This window comes from Bos indicus x Bos taurus, chromosome 12 (genome assembly GCF_003369695.1).
Source record: "Bos indicus x Bos taurus breed Angus x Brahman F1 hybrid chromosome 12, Bos_hybrid_MaternalHap_v2.0, whole genome shotgun sequence".
Lineage (NCBI taxonomy): Eukaryota > Metazoa > Chordata > Mammalia > Artiodactyla > Bovidae > Bos > Bos indicus x Bos taurus.
In genome coordinates this window covers 13,190,267-13,218,158 of record NC_040087.1, presented here as the reverse complement: position 1 = coordinate 13,218,158, position 27,892 = coordinate 13,190,267, and the positions used below count along the sequence as shown (strand labels likewise).

The following is a 27,892-nucleotide window of genomic DNA, read 5'->3' as shown; positions in this document are numbered from 1 at the left end:
ACCAAGTATTCATTGAAGGAGGCAGGAGAGTGTGGAGGTTAGGAGCAGAGCTGGGTGCCAAGCAGCCTGGCTTTAGTCCTGGTTCTGTCATTTACTGTCTGGTAGACCCTGAGCCATGCATGGCGCCTTGTACCACCATTTAATTCACATGGAAGATGAAGGTACTGATCGCAGCTACCTCGCAGGGTTCCCGTGAGCATTGCTTAGCAGTGCTGATGTGGCCAGGAAGTACTGGCTATTATTACTGCCCCATCCTTCCACGTGCCGGGTGTGATGCTGGGTTTTGGAGATCCATAGGTAACTGCTATGGACCTTGTTTCTGCCCTACTTGGAGCTGATGCTGTCATCATACCCTGCTCTTACCAAAACTCACTTTCTCTCTGTCTCATCCCATCGAGACTTACTCTCCACCTTCAGGTTGACTGTCATTCAGTCGCTCAGTCATGTCCAACTCTTTGTGACCCCATGGACTGCTGCATACCAGGCTTCCCTGTCCTTCGCCTTCTCCTGGAACTTGCTTAAACTCATGTCCATTGAGTCAGTGATGCCATGCAACCATCTTGTCATCTGTCGTCCCCTTCTCCTCCTGCCTTCAGGTTGATACCACAGTGCAAATAATGAACGGGCTTGAGGTAGCTAGTTGGCATGTTTTCATAAACTCTCTGGAGATAAGACCTTTCTTGGAAGGATTGGGTCCACAGGGAGGAGACGCTGGTGGGCATAGGGCACCATGTGTGAATATATAGGGGGCTTTGAAACCCCTAAAAAGCTCAACTGGAAAATCAGTAGCTACTTTGTCTTCCTTCAGGGAGAGATGGGCCCACAGCTGTAGCTGCCTGAGGTCACCCTTGCTCTGGACGTGCGTGCATGCTAAGTTGCTTCATTTATGTCCAACTCTTTGCAGCTTTATGAACCGCAGCCCACCAGGCCCCTCTGTCCATGGGATTCTCCAGGCAAGAATACTGGAGTGGGTTGCCAGGCCCCTCCTCCAGGGGTTCTTCCCGACCCAGGGATCAAACCCACATCTCTCATGTCTCCTGCATTGGCAGGCGGGTTCTTTACCACTGGTGCCACTGGGAAGCCTAATACTTCCTTTATCCTACAAGATATGTTCCTGTTCACATATTAAATGTTCACACCCAAAGTCCAGCCTCTTCCTCCAGTCACAGCCTCTGAAATGTAGCTTTTCTCCTGCTGCTGCTAACTTTCCCACCGCAACCCCCCTCTACTCTCCTGCCCGCATGCAGCTAGTTGACGATGTTTTGTTTTGGTGAATTAGCTTTCTGCCATGCCATTTGCTGTGAAATCCAAAATTCCTTCTGAAAAAACCTACACCCATCCCGACCCAGCCCTCTTGGAAAGAATTGATGGTGGGAGGAGACTCTATTTGTACACCCACTCCCCAACACCTGCAGAGAGCTCCAGGGAAGGATGAGAAAGGGAGCTGCTGTCAGGATAGACCAAAGCTGACTTGAGGGTTTGTGCTTTTGTTTCTGGCAAACACTCGAGAGGTTCCTTACCAGGAGCCTTCCTGCCAAGTACACCCTGTTTTTCTGCAGCTGGAGCCGGTGCTGCAGTTGGTCCTTTTTGTCAGGGACAGGAGCTCTGAGGACCTGCCTGGCCATTAGAGGATTTGGAACATGTAATAGGATTGGTGGTGGTGGTGTTCAGTCGTTAGGTCGTGTCCGACTCTTTGCGACCCCCTGGATTGCAGCACACGCCAGGCCTCCCTGTCACTCACTATCTCCCGGAGTTTGCCCAAGTTCATCTCCATTGAATCGGTGATGCCATCCAACCATCTCATCCTCTGCCGCTGCCTTCTCCTTTTGCCTTCAATCTTTCCCAGCATCAGAGTCTCTTCCAATGAGTCAACTCTAATAGGATTGGCACATGTTTAATAAAGCTGACAGGTTGGATTTGGAGAAGTGAAAACACTTTCTCCCCCAGGTCAAGTTAGAAACAGCCAAAGGAGACATAAATTTCAGTACTGAGTGAGATGGTCTGACACAGACGTGATAGTTTTATACCTGATGCCAAGATCTGAAACCAAAGTTTTCCATTTTGGAAACCAATACTCTTCCCCCCAAAGGTTAATGATAATCCTATGTGATGTAGAAGCAAAAGCAATTGTTTACAATGAAAGGTTAGTGACTTTTATAGATCCAATACACACACACACACACGTTGTTAACTTAAAAGAGCATTTCTTTTTGTAGAAAATGTGGAAAGTGCAAGAAAATACAGAGAATACAACCACCTGCAATCTTACGACTCAGAAATGAGTGTTCACACTTCTTTGTGTTTCCTTCAGCTTTGTCCGTGTACACACATACACACTTTTACCAGATTTACAGTTTACCATATGGGCAGTTTTACAGCCTACATTTATTTTTCATGGTGAATCATGAGCATTCTCCCATGTTATCAAAGAGATTTTCTTAATGTGACATTTCTATGTTTTTAATTTATTATACTTTTAATTGGAGGATAATTGCTTTGCAACGCTGTGTTGGTTTTGCTATTCATCAACATGAGTCAGCCATGGTGTACATAGGCCCCTCCTTCTGAGCCTCTCTCCCACCTCCCTCCCCTCTAGGTTGGCACAGAGCGCTAGTTGGGTTCCCTGAGTCACATGGCAAATTCCCGCTGGCTGTGTATTTAGCACGTGGTGATGCACACCTTCCAGCGCTGCTCTCTCAGCTCGTCCCCCCTTTCCTTCCCCCACTGTGTGCACAAGTCTGTTCCCTGTGTCTGCGTCTCCACTGCTGCTCTGCAAATAGGTTAATCAGGAGCATCTTTCTCAGTTCAGTTCAGTCACTCAGTCGTGTCCGACACTTTGCAGCCTCATGGACTGCAGGCCTCCCTGTCCATCATGAACTCCCAGAGCTTGCTTAAACCCATGTACATTGAGTCGGTGATGCCATCCAACCATCTCATCCTCTGTCATCCCCTTCTCCTACCTTCAATCTTTCCCAGCATGAGGGTCTTTTCCAGTGAGTCAGCTCTTTGCATCAGGTGGCCAAACTCAGCTTCAGCATCAGTCTTTCCAATGAGTATTCAGGACTGACCTCCTTTAGAATGGACTGGTTGGATCTCCTTGCAGTCCAAGGGACTCTCAAGAGTCTTTTCCAACACCACAGTTCAAAAGCATCAATTCTTTGGTGCTCATCTTTCTTTATAGTCCAACTCTCACACTATACAGGACTACTGGAAAAACCATAGGTTTGACTAGATGTACCTTTGTTGGCAAAGTAATGTCTCTGCTTTCTAGAGACATCTAGATTCCATATATATGTGTTAATACATGACACTTGATTTTCTCTTTCTTTTAATGACTGCTTACATACTTCATGCCGTAGGTGTCCTGTAGGTTACTTAATGTGCCTCCTGTGGGACTTTAAAATGTTGTCTTTGCTGTCATAGATAGTGTGCAGTGACTAGTCTTTAACAATGCATTAGTTAATTCGTCCACCATTTAAGCACTTTTGAAATGGGCAAGCTTTTCCACTTAATTGGGATTTAGTGATAGATCCCTTATGACTATACAGTAGAAGTGACAAATAGATTCAAGGGATTAGATCTGATAGACACAGTGCCTAAAGAACTATGGACAGAGGTTCCTGACATTGTACAGGAGGCAGTGATCAAGACCATCCCCAAGAAAAAGAAATGTAAAAATGCAAAATGGTTGTCTGAGGAGGCCTTAAAAATAGCTATGGAAAGAAGAGAAGCGAAAGGCAAAGGAGAAAAGGGAAGATATATCCATTTGTATGGAGAGTTCGAAACAATAGAAAGGAGAGATAAGAAAGCCTTCCTCAGTGATCAGTGCAAAGAAACAGAGGAAAACAATAGAATGGGAAAGACTGGAGATCTCTTCAAGAAAATTAGAATTACCAAGGGAACATTACATGCCAAGATGGGAACAATAAAGGACAGAAATTGTATGGACCTAACAGAAGCAGAAGATATTAAGAAGAGTTGGCAAGAATACACAGAAAAACTATACAAAAAAGATCTTCACGACCCAATCACAATGGTGTGATCACTCACTTAGAGCCAGACATCCTGGAATGTGAAGTCAAGTGGGCCTTAGGAAGCATCACTATGAACAAAGCTATTGGAGATGATGGAATTCCAGTTGAGCTATTTCAAATCCTAAAACATGATTCTGTGAAAGCGCAGCACTCAATATGCCAGCAAATTTGGAAAACTCAGCAGTGGCCACAGGACTGGAAAAGGTCAATTTTCATTCCAATCCCAAAGAAGGGCAATGCCAAAGAATGTTCAAACTACCGCACAATTGCACCCATCTCACACGCTAGCAAAGGAATGCTCAAAATTCTCCAAGCCAGGCTTCAGCAATACGTGAACCGTGAACTTCCAGATGTTCAAGCTGGTTTCAGAAAAGGCAGAGGAACCAGAGATCAAATTGCCAACATCCGCTGGATCATGGAAAAAGGAAGAGAGTTCCAGAAAAACATCTATTTCTGCTTTATTGACTATGCCAAAGCCTTTGACTGTGTGGACCACAACAAACTGTGGAAAATTCTGAAAGAGATGGGAATACCAGACCGCCTGACCTGTCTCCTGAGAAATCTATATGCAGGTCAGGAAGCAACAGTTAGAACTGGACATGGAACAACAGACTGGTTCCAAATAGGAAAAGGAGTACGTCAAGGCTGTATATTGTCACCCTGCTTATTTAACTTATATGCAGAGTACATCATGAGAAATGCTGGACTGGATGAAGTACAAACTGGAATCAAGATTGCCAGAAGAAATATCAATAACCTCAGATATGCAGATGATACCGTCCTTATGGCAGAAAGTGAAGAAGAACTAAAGAGCCTCTTGATGAAAGTGAAAGAGGAGAGTGAAAAAGTTGGCTTAAAATTCAACATTCAGAAAACTAAGATCATGGTATCTGGTCCCATCGCTTCATGGCAAATAGATGAGAAAACAGTGGCTGACTTTATTTTGGGGGGCTCCAAAATCACTGCAGATGGTGACTGCAGCCATGAAATTAAAAGATGCTTACTCCTTGGAAGGGAAGTTATGACCAACCTAGACAGCATATTAAAAAGCAGAGACCTTACTTTGTCAACAAAGGTCCATCTAGTCAAGGCTATGGTTTTTCCAGTAGTCATGTATGGATGTGAGTTGGACTACAAAGAAAGCTGAGCACCAAAGAATTGATGCTTTTGAACTGTGGTGTTAGGGAAGACTCTTGAGAGTCCTTTGGACTGCAAGGAGATACATCCTAAAAGAAATCAGCCCTGAATATTCATTGGAAGGACCGATGTTGAAGCTGAAACACCAGTACTTTGGCCACCTGATGGAAAGAGCTGACTCATTGGAAAAGACCCTGATGCTAGGAAAGATTGAAGGCAGGAGGAGAAGGGGACAACAGAGGCTGAGATGGTTGGATGGCATCACCGACTCAATGGACATGAGTTTGAGCAAACTCCAGGAACTGGTGATGGACAGGGAGGCCTGACGTGCTGCAGTCCATGGGGTCGCAAAGAGTCGGACACGACTGAACTAAACTGAACTGTTAGAGGAAGATCCACTGATTCTTTTTTTTTTTTTTTTTTTTTACTTTTTATTTTGTATTGAAGTATAGCTGATTAACAATGTTGGAATAGTTTCAAGTGGACAGCAAAGGGACTCAGCCATATATATACATGTATCCTATCTCCCCAAAACTCCTCTCTGATTCTTTAGAAAGATTAAACCTCATCGCCTACATGGTAAGTGATGAAGTAAACAACAGATAATAATGTCTGGTAGTTACCACATCGAGGGAATTCCACAGTGGCTCAACAGTAAAGAATCTGCCTGCAACAGGACATGCAGGAGATATGAGTTAGATCCGTGTATTGGGAAGAACCTCTGGAGGAGGGCATGGCAACCCACTCACTATTCTTGCCTGGAGAATCTCATGAACAGAGGAGCCTGGTGGGCTACAATGCATGGGGTCGCACAGAAGTGGGACTTGACTGATGCAGGTGGAAAGATACAGAGTTACCACAGACAGTGGGTACTGAGTTCTCAATTGGAAAGGGAAATAGCTCCCAAGAATGCCTACATTCTGGGACTTCCCTGGTGATCCGGTGGTTAAGACTCTGCACTTGCAATGTCGGGGGCATACGTTTGATCCCTGGTCAGTCAGGGAACTAAGATCCCACATACTGTGCAGTGTGTCCCCCATAAAAGGCATGAAAAAAGTCTGCATTCTGAAGATACAGGCAAACTGTATAGCCTTCATAAATGATTTAGAAGAACAGAGACATGTTATTGGAGGAATTTGTGCTGTGAACTAGAGGGCCATCTTCCTGGTGGCCTGGGGGAGGGCAGAGTCTGTTCTCTGTGTGGACCTCAGACCCAGACCACCCCTGTACAAACGAGGCTAGTCCACTGTCTCAGGAGGATACATGCAGTTGAGAAGAAGGTTTCAAGTAAAAGGATGGAAAGAGTTCCAAGTCCAAATAGAAAATTCACTTTTCTTTTCTAAGATGGCCCAGCAGATACATGGAAACTCCAAACCATCAGCAAGAGACGCAGACAGAAACACACAGACCTGAGTTGAGTGCAGGCAGTATCACTCTGAAGTGTAATAAACCCAGAGAGCGCAATCCCTTTCTCCCAGGAGATCCTGCTTATCCCTGCAAGGTGTGCTCCTCAGAACAGAACAGGAAGAAGGCTGAGGAGCGTTTATGAAAAAAGCCAGGGGCCCAGAAGGTGGACGGAAGCGGTTGTGGGGCCTCCGGAAGATGGTAGGGGAACGCGGGGCACCTTCTTCTCTGAGGCTGCTTCCGTTCTTCCACCGGGGAACAGGGGTTCACCAGGGGGTGGGCATCCTCTCTTGTTAGTCCTTGTGTTTCTTAGGAGCCATAGGGCTTCCTAGACATTTGTTTTTTTCTTTTTTAATCTTTGGCCGTACTGGGTCTTCATTGCCATGTGCAGACTTTCTCTAGTTGCGGCGAGCAGGGGCTCCTCTCTGGTTGCGGTACGGTGGCTTCTCTTGCTGCAGGACTCTCGGCCTGCGGGCTTCGGTATTTGCGGCCCGTGGGCTCGGTAGTTGCAGCCCCCGGACTCTAGAGCACAGGCTCAGTAGTCGTGGCCCACGGGCCTAGTCACCCCACCACAGGCAGGATCCTCCCGGACCAGGGATCGAACACAGGTCCTTGCCTGCATGGCAAGGCGGATCCTTAAGCCCTGGACCACTGGGAAGCCCCGTTGTTGTTTTTAGAATATTAAACGTCGTGCAGTGATTTCCGCAATCCTCGTTTCTTCCCACCACGGGGCCCAGGAGAAAGGGAAGTAAGAGATGCTTCTTCCCAGGCTGGGGCCAGCGTCGCCTGGCTCACCACCCGTGACACCGGTCTCGCTCAAGGATTTCCTGCTCGGCGCTTCCTGGGGTCTCAAAAGGTTTCTAGAACCCTGTGCAGGGAGGTCAGCCTCTCTCTCTCCACACACACTGCTCATCTCCAGACCTTATCCATCACAGTGGCACATAACTCACTAGACTGTGGCGTTTCTTCGAGGAAATGTGTAGGAAAGTGACAAAGAAGAAAAGTAGGTGGAAAGAAGGAAAAAAGGGGAGGTGGGGCAGAACAGATCATTGCAGGAAGAGTTTTCCCAAATTTCCATCACTTTCTGTGGCCGCCAGCACTTGTAAAACCACAGGCAGAAGAGCAAGGGTTGCCAACCAATGGGTGTGGACCCGTCCCTGCCAGCTCAAGTTGGCCAAACTGCCTTCACCAAAGGTGTATGTCGTCATACAAATATGCCCATGTTATGGAAACTTTACCCCAAAATAAGTTTACCCTGGAATTCTAGGCCAAAAAAAAAAAAAAAAAAACCACCCAGATGCTAATCTGCAGCTGCAATCCTGGCAGACTTCCTGGAGGGGGTTGTAAAGGTCAGACTTGGAAATTTCAGAGGACCTGCCAGCACCTGAAGTGTATTCCAGTCCTTCAGCCTCACAAGCCCTTCTTGCTCTGATAGAGGCTCCTCTTTCCCTCCGCCCCTGCACCCCACCCTGTTGAGGGCCTGACAGGTGAGAATTGTGCCCCCAGCCATGAGTTCATGGCCAAATGCAGCACCCCCTCCCTCCTTCCCGGTCTGCCCACCCTGCCCAGAGGGCCACCTGGCCACCCTGCGCTCCCAGGCGCCAGACATCCTGTCTGTAGCTATCTGGAACGGGGCAGCGTAACCACACCTTCAGGAAGGCCACGCAGCTCCTGCTTGTGGCTTTAAACCTGACTTGCTGCTGCTGCTGCTGCTGCTAAGTCGCTTCAGTCGTGTCTGACTCTGTGCAACCCCATAGACGGCAGCCCAACAGACTCCCCCATTCCTGGGATTCTCCAGGCAAGAATACTGGAGTGGGTTGCCATTTCCTTCTCCAATGCATGAAAGTGAAAGTGAAGTCGCTCAGTCACGTCCAACTCTTAGCGACCCCATGGACTGCAGCCTACCAGGCTCCTCCATCCATGGGATTTTCCAGGCAAGAGTACTGGAGTGGGGTGCCATTGCCTTCCCCGAGACCTGACTTACGGCCTCACAAAATTTCAGAACTTCTGCCCGCCAACCTCTGCGTTGCCCTCCTCCATGTCTTCCCGATCCAGGCAGAGCAGACTGTTGAGCTGGGAAGGAAAGCTTCCATCCACTCCTGCTGATGGGAGAGGCCTTCACATTTTATGTTCTCTCTAGAGAGACTCACAGCCTCAGAACACTTAATAGGTTTTGTTTGTCATTGTTGTTTTAAGATTTCTGTTCCTTTTCTTCCCCCCAAGAAAATCCTCTAAGCCTCAGCCTTTCCAGCCCTGAAACTGCCCTTGTAGGAGAGATTTGTGGCCATGATGCTCAGCATCGCCATCATTTTTATTGTTAGGTCAGCTTCCCTGTGAGATCTCAGAGTGCCTTTCTTTGTCTGGACAGTTTCCAAACTGTTCAGCATATGCTCATAAGCTGCTTATGTTCACGAGACTTTCAGAATCTGCACAATTTCTTTCCATGCCAGCTTTGAGAAGGAGGACTTGAAGCTAGGGCAGAAGTCTTCAAGCATGACCTGTGTAAAGCTCCCACACCTGTGCGGGTGTAATTTCCTGCTCCTGTCACCACATGTATACACACACAGACACACGTGTGCAGAAGTATGGCATGTCACACCGCTGTAAGCTTGGGTGTGGTTCCTGGACATTTACATTTTACAAGGGGACCAATTCTCAGGTTGGTCCCCTTGGTCGGAACAGAAATGACTATTGGCCTGCTACTGGGAGTAACTGTTGACCCGGTCTCCTAAATAAATGACTTTAGTCAACAGGTCAAAGTTCAGTTCAGTTCAGTCACTCAGTCGTGTCCAACTCTTTGCGAACCCATGAACCGCAGCACTCCAGGCCTCCTTGTCCGTCACCAGCTGCCGGAGTTCACCCAAACCCATGTCCATTGAGTCAGTGATGCCATCCAGTCATCTCATCCTCTGTTGTCCCCTTCTCCTCCTGCCCTCAATCTTTCCCAGCACTATTCACTAAAAACTCTAAATAGTTAGACTTTTTTAATTGGTAACTCAGTTTTCCTCCATCTTTCGTGTCATACTTTGGGTCCGCAATGCAAATTCTACTGTGTTTAAGCCCAGCTGAGTTCCCACTTCTTGGGATCAGCCCAAGTTAATGACCATCATCTTATTCCCACAGAATTTATCATTGTCTCAAACATTATGAACCACCCAGATATGATAGGCTCGTCAACTCAGGTTTAAGTGCCTTAAGGGCCCATAATATGTAGGTATGCGTTCCAGAACCTAACATAGTGATGAGCCTATGTACGTAGGCACATCTGTAATAGAATACATTTTTAATACTTATTGATTGATGGACATATTTCAGACAGCTCTGTGAATCTCTTTGGCCTGATTAGGTGATTCCTTCTATATATTATCTGCAGCTGATCTCATAGATTAAGTTCATTTCATTGCACAGAAGTCTTGCCAGCTGTGAAAGTTAGAATTGAAGTAGCAGGGATTGCTCATCCAGCTTTCTTATTTTACAGATTTGATTTGGTGTAAGTTTTCTTGCCTGATGGTTAGCGCCTCTGTGAATTTTATACTCTCTAAGGTGGTGCTACTCAAACTTTAGTAAGCAACAGAATCAAAAGGAGAGCAGAATTCTTAAAGCACAGGTTGTTGGGCCCTGCTTAGAGATTGGGAAGGTTTGGGCTGAGGTCTGAGAACTTGCACTTAATGAAGCTCCCAGTGCCATCAATCTGCAGGCCACACTTTGAGTAGCTGCTGCCTACTGTCCAGTCCAGATTAAGCCACTGCGGGCTTCCACAGCCCCTAAAGCCAGCGCTTGTCAGAGTTACATCACACTGGGTTTTAATATAGTTTATGTGTCTGTCCATCCTCTAGACTCTTAAGTTCTTTCAGAGTAGGAAGCACTATTAGCCATCTTTGAATCTTATCTAGCATGAAACCAACCATATAGTACATACTCAATACATATTTGATGGATAAGAGAGTGGTGGAGGTTCAGTGGGTTGGATTATACTGAACTGATGTGTCCAGAGACTTAAGTCTAAAGGTTGAACTTTGCTGTGATTCAATGCCAAAAGGAGAATATACAGCTAGGAATCACCAGATTCTGGTTTATAAGAAATCACAGTCATTTGGGGACTACTCACAACCAGATGCTCCTGTGTCCACCCAAGTCCACGTGATGGGCAGGGTACTGTCCTAGACACAGTGCTGTGTATTGGGAGCATGTGTGACTACAGCTCAGTCCCCATTCTCAGAGAGCCCATGGCCTATTGTGGAGACAGCAGATGCTGAAAAGGGAAATCCCCAAACACGTGCTTCAGTCCTCTCAGCAAGGAAGGGACTTGGGCTGGGATTATAGACTTGAGCAAAGTCCAGAAGCTGTGATTCCCTGAGAAGTACCTTGCACAAGGGCAGTATAGACTCTTGTCTATACCTGTCAGACTCTGTCAGCTCGACGGGCTGACTCCCTGGAGCCGGGTCTTAGAGCCACCACTTTATGGGTATGTGAGCTTAGGAAACTAACTTATTTATGCCTCGATTTTATCATCTGTAAAGTGGGGAGGCTAGCAGGGCTGGATCCTGGCAGCTACCAAGCACTCAGCAAGGGCTGACTATCAGTGCCATTATTTTTTTAGTTCAGAGGACTCCAAATTCTACATCCATCATGCACCATACATCAGCAATCCAGACCACTTCATTCTTGGAGTATTTCTCAGAGCTGGCGTATGCCGGAAGGCCGTGAGGAGAGAGAATTGGATTTTGGTGCATGGGGGAGGAGAGATGCTTTAATGTTTACTGAGATCTCAGTATGGCGGGCAAGCCCTGTGGAATTTGATCTTACCTTAATCATAATTAAATGTCTCTCTTTCCCATTTATCAGATTGCATCCCATCTATTCTCATGACCTAATTTACCTCTATAAAGGTCAAAAAAAAACTCTGAATTTTAATATTATCATTAGTAATGTAAACTCAGCAGGTGAAAATTATGATAGTGGGTGCTTTGTAGCGGAGAAAAATAAGAAATGTCATACTGAGAAATGGACTGGGAAAATAACATGCCAAGAGCGCCATAATACAATTAATCTTTACCGGCAATAGAGTCAGTATCATAGAAGATGAATCAAACTGACTAATTCTGGATGCACGTACATACATTTAGAAGTATTTCGCTTTAGTTTCTTCTATTTGCTGCTCCATTTTTATTGGTTAAGGAGATTTTTCATGTCAGTACTTTTTCAGCCTATGAAGGGTATGGACTTGGGTAGATACAGTAGTAGGGGTCACATTTTTATGTACTGAAGAGAAATACACAACTGTTTCTGAGATCAAGGGTATTTTTTTTTCATTTGGCAACATCTGTAGTGGCATACAGTAAAACAAAATACTGCAACCCGCGCTTCACTGAATGGAGCTAAAGGAAGACAAAAGAGTAATTTTTCTTACATTTACTTCAGTTTTATTTAATGTGGCTGCCACAAAACTATGCCAGAAAAGAAAGTCATCTAATCACCAGCTTGAGACCACAGTTTAAGCTTGGTGTGAACTGTGATAGCCATAATTAAGCTGTGATCCAGGCAGCAGTATGCTCTTAGTATTTAATGGAAAACATCACAAAATTGAAATTGCTCTTCCCTATCAGAGTTTTCTTATTAAAAGTATTTGTGGGATAATCCCATACCTATGGCCGATTCATGTTGATGTTTGACAGAAAACAGTGAAATTCTGTAAAGCAATTATCCTTCAATTAAAAAATAGATTAAAAAAAGAATTGAACTATATACACACACATACACACACACAACTGTATATATGCATTCATGTGTGTATGTATATTATATAATAGTAAATATATGTGTGCATGTATGTGGGAGGAGGGTTATATGTAAAATATGAAAGGTAAGATAACTGAATGTTAATAGTGCTTATAACTGGGTAGTAGAATTCCAGTTATTTTTTAAAATCTATATTCTGTCAATGTTCTATATTAAAAATATATGTTTATTTATAAATACATATTTATTTGTAATGAGAAAGCCAAGAAATGTTTTAAAAATTAAAGTGAACTCGAGAATTGTCTTAAGTTTTAAAAAGAAAGAAAAGAGTTATAAGCTTATAATGTGACGTCCCCCAAAATGTTAATACTTTTAAAACATATTGAAAGCAATAACGACAGATACAAACTCAAAATTAACTTTGTACCAACTGAATCTAAACTAGTAAAGAAATTATTTTACTTTAAAATGATGCCACAACAAATACATTTAGGACCCAAAGGATGTAAAATACCCAGAGCAACTGCATTGTTTATTTTCTCTTTTCATTACACGTCGTCCTCCTAGACTTCCAGTCTAGGACAGGAGTTTGAGCAAACTCTGGGAGATAGTGAAGGACAGAGAAGCCTGGCGAGCTGCAGTTCATGGGGTCACAAAGAGTCAGCCACAACTTAGCAACTGAACAACAGACTCCTGGTAAATCACTCCTGGCCGGGGCTACTGACCTGATCCTATGACTGCCAGTCAGTTTTGTCTACAAAATTTATGCCTCTCCATGTAATAACAGACGCGCTTGATTTAATTCAACAAAGATTACCGACTCTACTTACTATTTATTCTTTTAAAAAAATATATTGGTTGCAGATTTAGCTGTGTGCAGAGGACTGTGTAGCCCCTGAGGACACTGTCCCCGTGTAGAGAAATGCCTGCAGGTGGCATGGTCCCTCGAAGTCCTGGTAGAGACACCAGAGGATGGCGGTGGTACAGCAGGTAGCAGCTGTCACCTGCGGGAGGCGGAGACAGAGGGTGGCTGGAGAGCCGCTCCCAGCCCAGATGCTGTCCTGAGGTCAGGACCCATACTTTCAGCTACCTGCCCAAGATTCGGACAGAGTTAGACAGTAGTACAGAGTTAATTTCGAGTATTTATTATGAGTGCTTTCGTTATGTGTTTAAGTGTTAACTTTCCAGCTGCCTCCAATATTTCTCAACTGCTGGGGCCAGTCCTTCTCGTTCTTTGTGACCCCTGATTCTGGTATCATTATTCTGCTAGTTGTCCAGACTTTCTGCTTCACACACACACAATCTGTTCATTCTTTATTTTTTCTTTTTTTTTGTATTTTCTTGGCCACAAGGCATGGCATGTGGGATGTTAGTTCCCTGACCAAGGATCGAACCCATATCCCTTACATTGGAAGCACAAAGTCTTAACCACTGGACCACCAGGGAAGTCCCCGTTCTTCCTCTAGAATGGCTCTGTATCCCCTGATTTTCTGTCTTCTCCCATCACCTCAACTTACCTGGAGTGTGGCTGGGGCTCCCCCGTGTTCCCCCTGCCCGAGCCTCTTCCCTCTCTCAGCCAGACCCACCCACGGCCCTCCCTTGGTCTTTGGAGCATGCCCTGACCCCAGCTTTCCCCCACATACATCTTCAAAACCAGGAGGGCATGCATGCAGCATCTTCTTCCTCCTCACTGGCCCCAGCATCCTGCCTTTGAAACCCTTCCCTGTTGCATGGACCATGGTTACAACAAGTCACACTTGTCCAAAGGACAGGGAGTCACCACGTAATAGCAGCAGAGAGCCAGGCCCGTCCCTGCTAACCCTGCTCCCGAGCCAGGCCCCTGCTGGCTCAGGCAGGGCGAACCCTGGACCACGACTCTCCTCCCTGCTCCCCTCTGCGTTTGCAGCTGCCCCCAAGCCACCACTCATCAGTCAGCCTGGAGCCCCTGCTGACTCCCCAGTGGGCCAGGACTGATGACAGAGGGGGCCCAGGACTCAACAGGCATTCTGCAATTTACAAGGGCCAGAGAGGGAGCCCAGCACAGTGGTTAAGACTCTAGAGGGAGACAGCACAGGTTCACGTCCACAGTCTGCTCCTTACTGGTTCTGTGATCTCATGCAAGTGCTCAGCCGCTCCAGTCCTCGCTTGCCTCGTCTGTAAAATGGCAGTGCAGCAGTGCTGACGGCCTAGGGCTCAGTCTTCCTGAGGAGGATTGCATGAGTTCGTGTGTGATTGCATGAGTTCGTACATGTAAAGTTCTTTGTTCAGTTACTTATTTCTGTATTTGGCTGTGCTGGGTCTTAGTCGTGGCACATGGGATCTTCTGTCTTCACTGTGGATTGTGGGATCATTTTAGTTATAGCATGTGGGATCTAGTTCCCCGACCAGGGACTGAGCCTGGGAGCGCAGAGTCTTAGCCACTGGGCCACCAGGGAAGTCCCCATAAGGTTCTTATAATACTGCCTACACAGAGTAAGCACTGTCTGTGTTTATTAAATAAATATCACCAAGGATGATCTAGAAAGAAAGCCACCGGGAGAAATGCTTTATCTCAGGTAACTAAACTACCCTGAGTTTTCTCTTTCTTAATCAGTCAGTTCAGTTCAGTCACAGTCATGTCTGACTCTTTGCAACCCCATGGACTGCAGCACGCCAGGTCTCCCTGTCCATCACCAACTCCCAGAGTCTACCCAAACTCATTGAGTCAGTGATCCCATCCAACCATCTCATCCTCTGTCGTCCCCTTCTCCTCCCTCCTTCAATCTTTCCCAGCCTCAGGGTCTTTTCAGAATGAGTCAGTTCTTCACATCAGGTGGCCAAAGTAGTGGAGTTGCAGCTGATTTCTTAATCGGTTCTCACCCGTTTTAATCTTTGTGATTGGAAATCTTAGAAAATCTTTTAGGTGTTTTAGGACATGATGCATGCCCTCTGGATCTAAGTCCAGGCATTGAAACTCAATGAGGTGGAACATCCCAGCACAGAAAATGAGCTAGTGCTGTGATGAATCCCTGCCTCTTGGCTGAGGGCAGGAGCCACACGTCTGCTCTCAGACGGTCTCTCTGAGGCTCCCCTCTGCAGACCCTGGACATCAAAGGCTGCTGAGCAAAGGTGGGTGGAGTGCCCTGACCCTCAGGACTGGTGGTACCGAGCTTCAGCAACTGGTAAGATTAGTGGGGCCTTGGAACTTCTAAGCCACAGAAAATCCCTGCCATCATGTTCACTCTTGGGGATTGATCCATTCTTACATTCCCTTAAACCTTAAGGAATCTTGAAGCTTACTCAGCTACGCATTCTCGACAATCCTTTTCCCATCCATTTGCTTTTTAAATGTTTTTTTTTTCTTCCCTCTTCCTTTTCTTTTCTCTCTAATTTTTATTGGCACCGAAATGCAGGGTAAGTATATATCGTCAGTGCCAAGCTGGCTGTCTTACTTGGATGGAAGCACCAAGTCAGGGAAAACAGCACATAGCAGAGATGAAATCCGGGGGCAAGAAGAGACTGTAGGGCTCATCCACTACCAAGCCCACTTTTAACAAAGAGGGATAATGAAATGAGGGCCCACAGCAAGTGAGTGGCGCTTAGGACCAGTCTTCTGTGTCTAAATCCACCGTTTTCCCACCGTTCTGTGTGTGTGCTCAGTCATGGCCAACTCTTTGCAACCCCGTGGATGTAGCCCGCTAGGCTCCTCTGCCCGTGGGATTTTCCAGGCAAGAACACTGGAGCGGGTTGCCATTTCAGCCTCCAGGGAATCTTCCCGACCCAGGGATGGAACCTCTGTCTCTATGTGCCCCGCATTGGTGGGTGGATTCTTTTACCACTGCGCAACCTGGGAATATCCTTTCACTATTCCAGGCCGTTGTTTATGGGTCATCCTTCACTTATCAGCCTTCATTTATTGTCCTTCATTTATCAGGGGTACCTGCCGTATAACCAACTTAGTCACTGGCTCATAAAGAAAAGCAGGAGAAGAAGCCATTCTTCCTCCCCGACTGTGGTTCTAATCTTGTGCAGACTAGCTGAAGGCTACTAGAGACTGCTATGGCGCTTGATGGATTGCTTTGGTATCTTGAAAAAGTGTTAAGTAAAGGCTGCGGAAGTAGCTGATGGGCATCTTGACAGTTGTCTGCAGGGCCCCTGGCTTCATGGAGTGTGATGTCTAGGATTAAGGCCTGGGCACAAACAAAGGAGGCAGAGAAGGAACCAGAGTCTCACGGCGTGGTGTTGGCAGTGGGGAGGTGACACGGTGAATCTTGACCAAGCGAATCTTGACGACTCTCTCACTCACCTTGTACTAGTAGCCCTTGGAGGGCCGCAGGGTGGAGGTCTCCTTATCTCAGATGTGTGTGGCGGGGGCGGGGGGATGTCGTTTGGTGTGTTATTCAGTAATCAGCTACCGAGTGTGCTCACGTACAGCTCTTCAGAACGGCGTCTTTTTATTTCTTTCTAAATCAGAGGATAGCAGGATAGCCACGGAGCGTTAAGAAAACAGACTATGCACAGTTCGAACCCTGCTGCAGTTTGTCCCTTTTGCACACATGCTTTTATGTAACCGTAGCCAGGGTCTTACACAGAACTGTCCCGTAGGTGGAGTACCCCAAGTATGTATATGCATCTGTTCTGTACCCGGTCGGTCTTGAGAATAATAAAAGGAAATAATGATCTTAATAACGATGATGGCACAGTATTCCTAGAAGTTATAGTCTTCAAAAGCACCATTTCACGGATGACGTTTGGTCTTCACAGCACCCCGGAGGGATAGGCATACGTTGTTCTCCATGGTTTATGTAAGACAGTTCAGAGACTCCCTGCCTGAAGTTATCCAGTACGTAAATAATGGGAACAGAATCGGAACACAGGTCCCACCTGGCCAGGCTGCCTCACTTGCTGGGATATGTGAGTGCCCTGCAGGAGCTGGCAGTTTTGCAGAAGCAAACACAGGTGATCCTCGGTTTATGCCAGATGTGCAAGTGGGCAACTGCCACACTAAGTGACATAGGAAATGTGTTGAGATAAGGGAGGCTTACAGATAGGCTGGAATCAGTGCTGCTAAGAGATACGGGATTTGTACTGTGTGTGAAAATACATGTAGGAGGTGGTGAAGAAAAGAGGAGAAGGTTTTCTAAGAATGTATCTGGACCTACCATCTAAAGAAGAGAGGCTGTAAGGGGAGGACTGAATCCAAAATGCCAGGCTCAATCTGGCATTTTTCCACGGGTTATCAAAAAGCATCCAAAGTGGTGGTGGTGTTGTTTTTTAATTTTTGTTTTTATGTGGCTGCACTGGGTCTCAGTTCCACCATGTGGGATCTAGTTCCCCGACCAGGGATAGAACCCAGCATTTGGAGCAGAGTCTTAGCCACTGAGCCACCAGGGAAGTCCCCAGGCATCTGAGTTTTAAGTGGAGACTGACAAGATGAAAGTGGCATTTTAGAAAACCGATCTGGTAATACCATATAAGGTCGACTTGAAGAGGGAGAAGCCAGATGCAGAGACAAAGCAGGAGGTCCCTGCTGTGGTCCAAAGAAGAAATGAAGCGGACTGAGAGTGGAGCACTGGGAGTGGCGATGGGAGAGAAGCAGGAGAGAGATTTCACAGATCCTCAATGGGATCCTGATCTAGAAAAGTCTTTGGGGGCAGAAGAGGATGAACCAAAGGCCTGCAAGTGGAAGGATGATGGTGCTACTAGTGAAAGAGAAAAGTTAGAAGAAAATGCAGCCCTGACAGGTGAGGTGAACTGGACATTTTAGAATGTAGGCATTATAGAATTTTAGAAGAAGCACCACATCAGGAGGGACCTGGATGCACACATTTTTTAAATAAGGACATTCCACTCATTCCAAAGGATGCAGTCTTTTATTTTTAATTAATTTTTTAATTAGAGGATAATTGCTCTACATTGCTGTATTGGTTTTTGCTATACAGAAAGGAGAATTAGCTATCCGTATACAACTAGACTGGATACATATATCACCCCCCTCGGGAGCCTCCCTCCCTGCTTCCATCCCATCCCTCGAGGTCGTCACAGAGTGCCGGGCTGGGCTCCCTGTGTTACGGAGCAACTTCCCACTAGTTAGCTGCTCGACACGTGGTTGTGTATATTATACGCCAGTGCCTCTTTCTCAGTTAATCCTGCCCTCTTCCTCTGCTGTGTCCGCAAGTCCTCCTCTGGGTCTGCAACTCCATTTCTTTTCTGTAAATAGGTTCGTCAGTCCTGTTTTTCAGATTCCATATACATGTGTTACTGTACGGTATTTGTTCTTCTCTTTCTGATTGACTTCACTCTGTGTAACAGGTTCTAGGTTCACCCACCTCACTACAGCTGACTCACATTCTTTGCTCTTTATGTCTGAGTGATAGTCCATTGGGTATATGTACCACTACTTCCTTATCCATTCACCTGTCAGCGGGCACCTCGGGTGCTTCCATGTCCTGGCTATTGTAAATAGTACAGCAGTGAACATCGGGGTACATGTATCTTTTAGAATTGTGATTTTGTCAGGGTGTATGCCCAGTGGTGGGATTGTGGGTCATAGAGTAGTTTTACTCCTAGTTTGTTAAGGAATCTCCATACTGCTCTTCAGAGTGGCTGTGCCAGTTTACACTCCCAGCAACACTGCAGTAGGGTTCCCTTTTCTCCACATCCTCTCTTGCATTTACTGTTTATAGTTGTTTTTTTTTTTTGATGATGGCCATTCTGACTGGTGTGAGGTGAGAACACTGACCTTTATTCCAGACTAAATAATTAGAGAGGAACATCATAATGTAACTGAAGCATACCTTGCTCTAATACACTGAATAATTTTATATTTTGTAGTTACTATTATCTGTTGAATTTACTTTGCTTTCACTTATTTAAAGAAATATTATGTCTTATAAATTTTGAACTTTGTTTTCCTCCTAATGAACGTATTTTGTCATATACTGTTACTTTCTTACCCTCTAAAGTCACAGTCTGCACATATTTTAAACTTTTTTGAACCCTTTTTGTACTGTTTTTTTATTATTTGTTTTATTTGTTTTTATTTTTTAACTTTACAGTATTGTAATGGTTTTGCCATATATCAACATGAATCAGCCACAGGTATACACGTGTTCCCCATCCTGAACCCTCCTCCCTCCTCCCTCGGCAAATACTTATTAAGGTATTACTTTAAATAATAAGTAAATAAGTATTTAACTCCTATCCTGACCCCCACCCCTGACACACGCTCCTCCGCAGAGTTTTAACAGATGGTTAAGTACAGACAGTATACCGGGGGTAAGAATTGCACCTTAAAGAAAGCCTCTTTTTTTCTATTCTGAAATCATGTTGTTTTGCAGAGAATATGCATTTACATTAATTTTTAAGAAAGTAATGGACTTTATAAAGAATAATCACATGTACACCCGTGGCAGATTCATGTTGATGTATGGCAAAACCAATACAATATTGTGAAGTAACTAGCCTCTAATTAAAATAAATAAATTTACATTAAAAAAAGAATAATCAAAAATGTTTTAATAAAAATGAGGACATCCCTTTAAATGAAGCTTTAAATAGAAGTCCTATATTATAAAACAGAAGAAAGAAGTAATAGACTGGGAATTCTAGAGATCTGCTCCTAGTTAATTTTAGAGATGGGGTTCCATGACGCATACATTCAAAGATGATGAACCCTCTCCAGCACCCTCATTTTTAGACTATTGATCCGAGGCTTGAAGATGTTGCTTTCCTTACCCAAGGTCAACTCATTGTTCGTAGAGGAGCCAAGGCAAAACTTAAGCATGTAGGGTGCTTTCTGCCACCTCACGACCAGCTCTCATTTTTGTGAATTTATTTATTTTTCTTTATTTATTTGGTTGTACTGGGTCTTTGTTGCTGCACTCAGGCTTTCTCTAGTTGTGGCAAGTAGGGGCTACTCCTCCTTGCAGGGCAGCGGCTTCTCACTGCCCTGGCTTCTCTTGTTGTGGAGCACGGCCTCTAGGTGCATGGGCCTTATTAGTTGCTGCACGCGGGCTCAGCAGTTGCAGCGTGCGGCTCTCAGGGCACCCAGGGTCAGCAGTTGCAGCGTGCGGCTCTCAGGGCATGAAGGGTCAGCACTTGCAGCCTGCGGCTCTCAGGGCACGCGGGGTCAGCAGTTGTGGCAACAGGCTAGTTGCTCCATGGCGTGTGAAATGTTCCTGGACCCAGGATTGAATCCATGTCCCTGGAATTGGCAGGTGGATTCCTATCCACTGTGTCACTGGGGGAGCCCCCCACCCTTCATTTTGAATTTGAAATGGGAAGTGATAAAGCAAGCAAGCCCAGGGGTCGATTGATGATAAGGAACAGAAGGTAAAGCGTGAACTGTGATGATAGATGAACCCAGAAGAATGAAAGAACTCTTATCAAAGGAAATAGAGGAGAAAAAGTGGTGACTGAGCTTTGGCAAAAGTACCCCAGTTAAGAGTATAAGAAAGTTACCATTTTATCCATGTGTACTGGGCCAGCAGTGTGTTAGTTGCTCAGTCGTGTCCGACTCTTTGTGACCCCATGGACTGTAGCCCACCAGGCTTCTCTGTGCATGGAATTCTCCAGGAAAGAATACTGGACTGAGTTGCCATTCCCTTCTCCAGGGGATGTTCCTGACCCAGGGATTGAACCCAGGTCTCCTGCATTGCAGACAGATTTTTTACCATCTGAGCCACCAGGGAAGCCCCTGGGCCAACAGAGGGAATAAAAAAGCCAATGAAGATGAAATTAAAAATTAGGAGGAAAAAGACCAGGACTTCTTATGTAACAGAAGCAAGAGAGGCAGAGGGTTTAAGAAGGGATGAGTGAGTGATGTCAAATATCACATGGTACAAAGACTGAGAAAAATATAAGCAGTTCAAAGGATAGTTTCAGGGGGTGAATAATGAGGAAGCTGAGTTTCCAGGTGGTGAGCCAGTAGCCACAGTGGGTATACACCATGTATTCGAGAAACTTTGTGGTGGAAAGAAATTAGCATGAAAGTTAAGGAGGTCACAGGAATAATGAAAGGAGTAACACGAGGATTTTATAAGGCTGGAGAAGTCATGTACTTGGTTCTTAGGGGCTTGGTAGGTGGAGGAGAACAAAAACAAAACAACAAAGCGCGAACCTAGCTCAGTAAATTATTGAAAAACAGCTTCTCTAAATGGATAAATTACTTTGGCCATCTCTTAAAGTAATTGACAAGGACTCTTAAAGGAGAAATGTCTGCCTTTGAGTAGCTAACCTTTCAGAAGTCTGAAAAAACCCTCCGTGGCATCTGTAGTTTCCAGTTATTGAAAACCTCTTCTTCCAGGCCTTTCATGGTTCCCTGTAAGTGTCACAGAAATTAGAGTTAAAAGGTAGACGGCGAAAAGATTTATTAGATAATCTTGCTCATTCTCCTGCCAAGTGCAGGATTGTTACTTATTGTGCATTTTCTAGTCTGGAGTGCTTTTCGACCATGTCGAGTGAATGGTGTTCTTACCACTGCCCTTGGGATACTATTTCATAATCCTGTTGATCTCACGGTGAAGAAACCCTTGATCCCCACCCTAATGTTTCCTTCCTAGTGTATACTTGGTACACTATTAGCAATTTGTCCTTGATAACCTCTCTTACTTCCTAACCCAACCTGCACTTACTGTATCCAGTTTTCAGTCTCTTAAGCACCTGGACACCTTCACTAGTAGACATGTAATTCTTAAGGGCATGTTACATCTATCAGGGCAAAGAATTTGTATGGGATAAAAGATACAAATTCTATTTTCCACTTCATGGCAAATAAGGAAACAATGGAAACGGTGAGAGACTATTTTCTTGGGCTCCAAAATCACTGCAGACAGTGACTTGCAGCCATGGAATTGAAAGATGCCTGCTCCTTGGAAGAAAAGCTATGACAAACCTAGACAGCATAGTAAAATGCAGAGACGTTACTTTGCCTACAAAGGTCCATGTAGTCAAAGCTATGGTTTTTCCAGTAGTTATGTATGAATGTGAAAGTTGGACCATAAAGAAGGCTGAGTGCTGAAGAATTTATGTTTTGAACTGTGGTGCTGGAGAAGACCCTTGAGAGTCCCTTGGACTGCAAGGAGATCCAACCAGTCCGTCCTAAAGGAAATCAATCCTGAATATGCATTGGAGGGGCTGATGCTGAGGCTGAAGCTCCAATACTTTGGCCACCTGGTACAAAGAGCTGACTCACTGGAAAAGACCCTGATGCTGGAGAAGATTGAAGGCGGGAGGAGAAGGGGACAACAGAGGCTGAGATGGTTGGATGGCATCACCGACTCAATGGGCATGAGTTTGAGCAAGCTCCAAGAGATGGTGAAGGACAGGGAAGCCTCGTGTGCTGCAGTCCACGCGGTCGCAAAGAGTCAGACAGGACTGAACGACTCAACAACAATTTTATGCTTCTGATGGTGAAAGTTCCTTCTATATTCCATAGATTTGGTGGGGGGGGGGGGGAATGAACAGTTAATTTTTTTTTAAGAAATGGGCCTAAGTCTTTCTAACCTGTGATCCAGTGTCGTAGTAAAAGATGTTCCCCAATTACTAAATAGATAAGTTGTAACATCCTAAGTAGAGAATATGAAACCCTTAAGGTCGGACTAGGATTTAGACTTAAACCATGGATTTTATACTAAGAGCAGAGCATAGGCTGTCATTTTCAGTCTGAAAAAATACTTCCACAGAAAGTTGCTCCCAGGACTTTCAATTTTCCAGTCATCAAAGCAACAGTCACTGGTGAGGCACATCTGAGTCCTTGTTGACTGAGCCACATTTATTGGAGGCTGCTCAAAGTCCCTTTCTTTTATGACTTCAGCTTTGGACATGAGGACGGATGCCTTACAGCACTCTTGACTGGCCTTGGTCTGGCCTGCCCTTCCTCTTCTTGCTGGTTTCTGACCTGCTGCCTGCCCTCTGTGATCCATATTCCCCCAACAACCCGGATCCTCAGCTGTGCAATGCCCCAGGACACCACTCAGTTTTGGCAGCTAATGTGGGTCTGTTATCTGCTAAACTCTGCTCGTGATCTCATTTGGCCCCCGTCATCATCCTGGCTGTTAACAGAGCACCCCTTCTCAGAGATACTGTTTCTACTCAGCCCTGAAGTTCATTATTTATATTTCTCTTAAATAACACTGTCATCATCCTGGTTAATGTTGATCCGTCCTCTTTCTTGATACATCTCTGCTGCTGCTGCTGTTAAGTCGCTTCAGTCGTGTCCGACTCTGTGCGACCCCATAGACGGCAGCCCACCAGGCTCCTCTGTCCCTGGGATTCTCCAGGCAAGAACACTGGAGTGGGTTGCCATTTCCTTCTCCAATGCATGAAAGTGAAAAGTAAAAGTGAAGTCGCTCAGTCGTGCCCGACTCTGTGCAACCCCACGGGCTGCAGCCTACCAGGCTCCTTCGTCCTTGGGATTTCCCAGGCAAGAGTACTGGAGTGGGGTGCCATTGCCTTCTCTACTAGCCCTTAAAACACTTCATCACAGAAGGAATTGCTTGTGACTCTTCTTTATCAGGTGTTCTCATCTCATCTACATAAACCTTTGGGTTTATTGTTTTCAAGTTCTGAATTGTGTTTCTGCTGGGTCTGGTTTCCAAGATCCCTTCTGTGCAAGTATAAGAGCATCTTTCATTCTCATGACCTTTTGTGTCTAACAGGCTCCAGACTTGCCCCGATCATTCTTAATTTGAATGCTTTCAGGTTGGGGTGTGCTCTTTACAGACTCAACACGCTTCTAACAATTTCCTATATTCTTTTATCTGGCCAGCTTTGTTAATGTGTAAAGGTTAGCTAAATATCTGTGCTGTAACCAGCTCCAATCCTGGGATCACTGGCCAAACCATCTAAGTTGTCCTCTGTCCCTGCCTCCCTACCCTCTGTCCTTCTGACAGAATCCATCCGCTAATGGAAACAGTGTCCTTAATTCTTTTTTTTTTAAGATGACAGTTTTGTTTTTTTGTTTTGTTTTTTGCCGTGCTGCGTCTTCATTGCTGAATGGGCTTCCCTCCGGTTGTGCAGAGTGAGGACTACTTTCTAGTCACCATGAGCAGGCTTCTCATTACAGTGACTTCTCTTGCTGTGGGGTGCAGGCTCAGCATTCGCAGCTCCAGGGTTCTAGATCACAGGCTCAATAGTTGTGGCACACAAGCTTAAGTGCTCCACAGCATGTGGATCCTCCCTGACCAGGGCTCGAACCCATGTCTCCTGCATTGGCAGGTGGAATTTTTTTTTTTTTTTTTACCACTGAGCCACCAGGGAAGCCCCTATCCTTAATTCTTTATCAGTGGGCTAGTCCTTCTTTGAGACGTATTTTTCAGTGAGAAATTGCCCTCCAACAAGAATCAACTACACTAATGATTCTGCCATCCCATATATACAGGTCTCCGATCATTAAACTTGATTTTCTATTAAATTATTCCCATTATGAGTCCTAATATCAAGTCTGGGACAATATGAGTTAAATCTTTTTCTCTTTTTCAATTAAAAAGACCATATAAAAAACTAAAAATAGTCCAGCCTCCCATACCAACTTGTTGTACAATTCTTCATTTTTAGTTTTCAAAGAAAAGAATTTCCCAACCTTTGCTTTATCTTCCTTTTGCAGTTGTGTATAAGGATATACTTACTCCACTTAAACACTCCTACCAGTTCTATCTGACCTTCCCACAGGCCTGTGTCCTCGTACACTGACACAGATTACTCACATAATATTGTAAATTAGTCTGCATATGCTTTTCAGAAAAATTTTTCATACTTCAAAACTTCTTAAAGTTAGCTATGGTCAATTTTTTTTTTTTTTTTTTTTTGCTAACAGAGTTTTATCAAAACGTGGACAAAAGTAACACAGTTTGCACAAAATGTGCCACTTTTTCAGTTATTTAGTACTTAGTTCACTAGAAGCAGTAGCTGGGAACCTAAGTTTTAGAATTACTTTTCTACTCTTGGGTAAGTAGGCCAGCCAGTTATAAAAGTTGATCTTCGGCTATAAATAGAAGCAGTGACCTCTCTTATAGACTTTAAAAGACCTCGTTGCTTTTGTCGGAATGCACAAAAAACCTACATGTTTTTGTTTTTTGACTTCATAGGAAATCAATGTATTGACAGTCGCATTGGTCAACCAAGACCGAGAGAACAACACTGAGAAAAGAAGCCAAGGCTTAAAATCAGAGAAAGAAGCTCTGCTGATTGGTAAGGAAATTCTGTTTTCCTCATCTGTTCTCTCATTAGTAATAATTCACTTAAGCAGTATTTTTATGTTATTCACCTCCAACGTGTTGATGATTTAAAAGCTTTGTCTTCTGGTCAAAGATAGGATTAACTTCATCAAGATTATATTACATACATTACAAATCAGGCAGACCAGCCCCTGATTTGCTCTCGGGCTTCCCTTGTGGCTCAGCTGGTAAAGAATCTGTTTGCAGTGCGGGAGACCTGGGTTCTATCCCTGAGTTCCATCCCTGGTTTGGGAAGATCCCCTGGAGAAAGGAAAGGCTACCCACTCCAGTGTTCTGGCCTGGAGAATTCCATGGAATATATAGTCCATAAGGTCACAAAGAGTCGGACACGACTGAGCAACTTTCACTTTCACCTTCCAACCATGTATAGTAGTTGGTTATCCAACATAAAACTAAATACAAGAAAAACAGATTAACTTGCAAGTCATATGTTACAAATCTCGATTTCAAGATGTGGCCACAACTGGAGGCCAGGTTGGATTCAGTCCAAAGGGGATCTTCTACCCGAAACCAGATCTCCAGACTCAGGAGCAGCCATGCCCTGAAGTCAGCTCCAAGGCCAGACCTGCAGCACTAATGATACAGGGCCATCTAGACCACAGAGCTGGCTAGGCTAGGACAGCTGACCAGGATTCCCTGCCCGAGTTTGGATTCATTTCTCCAAGGTAAATGAAACGAGATGCTCACGAAAGAAAAGAAGGAAGAAAGTTGGTGTTTGCCTAAAACATATTCAAGTTGCCCCAAAAAATATATCAAGCTTGGCTTTTTCTTTGCCAGGCCCAGAGAAAGCTCTAAGTGTTCTTTTTAAAATTATTTTTATTGAAATACAGCTGAATTACAATGTTGTGTTAATTACCGGTCTACAGCTAAGTGGCCCAGTTATACAGACACACACACACACACACACACATACACATATATACATATACACACACACACACACACACACATGTACACACATTCTTTTTTGTTTAATTTTTAAAATTATTTAAGTACGATAACACATTTGCAGGAGACTTGGAAAATACAGAACAAAGTTACATATAGTTCCATGATATATTACAGTTATTTTTTAAGTAGATAAATGAAGATTTTTAGTTGGAGTTTCAATATCAAACTCTCAAAAATTAATAGAGCGGATAGACAGAGAAGTAGAAGGATATATATGTATCCATTCTTTTTCGTACTCTTCTGCTGTGGTTTAGTACAGGACATTGAGTATATAGCTCCCTGTCCTCGACAGTAGGACCTTGTTGCCTGTCCATTCTGTATCTACCAGGTTGCATCTGCTAAACCCAAACCCCCAATCCATCAGCATATACAAAGGTATCACTCAGTCTCATAAGGAAGTGTTCCTGATGGTGATGTGTTGGTAGCACGCCAGGGACCCCACCTTGGTAGCCCGTATATTTCAGGCTGTTCCCAAAGTCGTCAGATCCAGAGGAGGCGAAGCCAGCAGCCTCACTCCCTGATGCACAGCGCCGACCCAGCCACACCTCGGCACTGAGCCCGATGTCAGGTCCCAAGGTTAGCCGGGCTCCCCCTCGGCGTGGTTAGGAGTGAGGAACGAGGCTGTGGTCCACGTGAGACAAACTGTTCTTCCGTAGTTCGTTATCTGGCAGGAGTAGCATGTGGCTGCATTTTCTAAATACTGCAGGCACTCACCTCAGAACTACAGGTACCTCAGGTCCTGGAGAATCTGGCACGGGAGGAATTAAACTCAAAAGACAGTCCAGACTTCATCCATCACATATAGATTTTTCAACTACAGGGTTATTGAATATGACATCAACTTAGAGATACTCCGAGGAAAACCAATTATTTTTTTTTCTGTGATGATATACAGCCGTGCATGAGTTTCATAAGACATGCTGATGTGTTGTTGGTTCCAGGAGCCCAAAATGAACCCATATGTAGTTGGCAACTGGATTTTTCTTTTACTGGAAAATATGTCAGACTCTTGACAACAGTTTCTCTTTTGCTCAGTGTGGCAAAGTTGTGGTTTCTCCCACAGTGCTTTTAGGGTATGACTGGAGTACATATTTAATGATCAACAGTAAACGCTCCCTCTTTACGTCTGAGTAATATAAACCACTTGGCAGTTTTAAAAAAATGGGAAGTGTCCATTTTCTTTACTTCTTTCCTGTCAGTATAGATTGCTGCTGCTTTATGTTCTACTTGGAGAACACAGTTCATTTACAATATCAGCTACATAATTACCATATAGCAGCTGCTGCTGCTGCTGCTAAGTCGCTTCAGTCGTGTCCGACTCTGTGCGGCCCCATGGACTGCAGCCCACCAGGCTCCTCCGTCCCTGGGATTTTCCAGGCAAGAATATTGGAGTGGGGTGCCATTGCCTTC

At 44.9% G+C, this 27,892-nt stretch overlaps 1 protein-coding gene across 4 annotated transcripts in view; it reads left to right on the top strand.

Annotated features, from left to right (window-relative positions):
- Window positions 1-27,892, top strand: part of ENOX1 (ecto-NOX disulfide-thiol exchanger 1) — a 343,215-nt gene that overhangs the window by 280,405 nt on the left and 34,918 nt on the right. For all 4 annotated transcript variants that reach the window (XM_027557160.1, XM_027557163.1, XM_027557161.1 and 1 more), the window contains one exon: window positions 25,382-25,484. In XM_027557160.1, coding sequence (XP_027412961.1) covers window positions 25,382-25,484 — 103 coding nt within the window. The remainder of the gene's footprint in view (window positions 1-25,381; window positions 25,485-27,892) is intronic.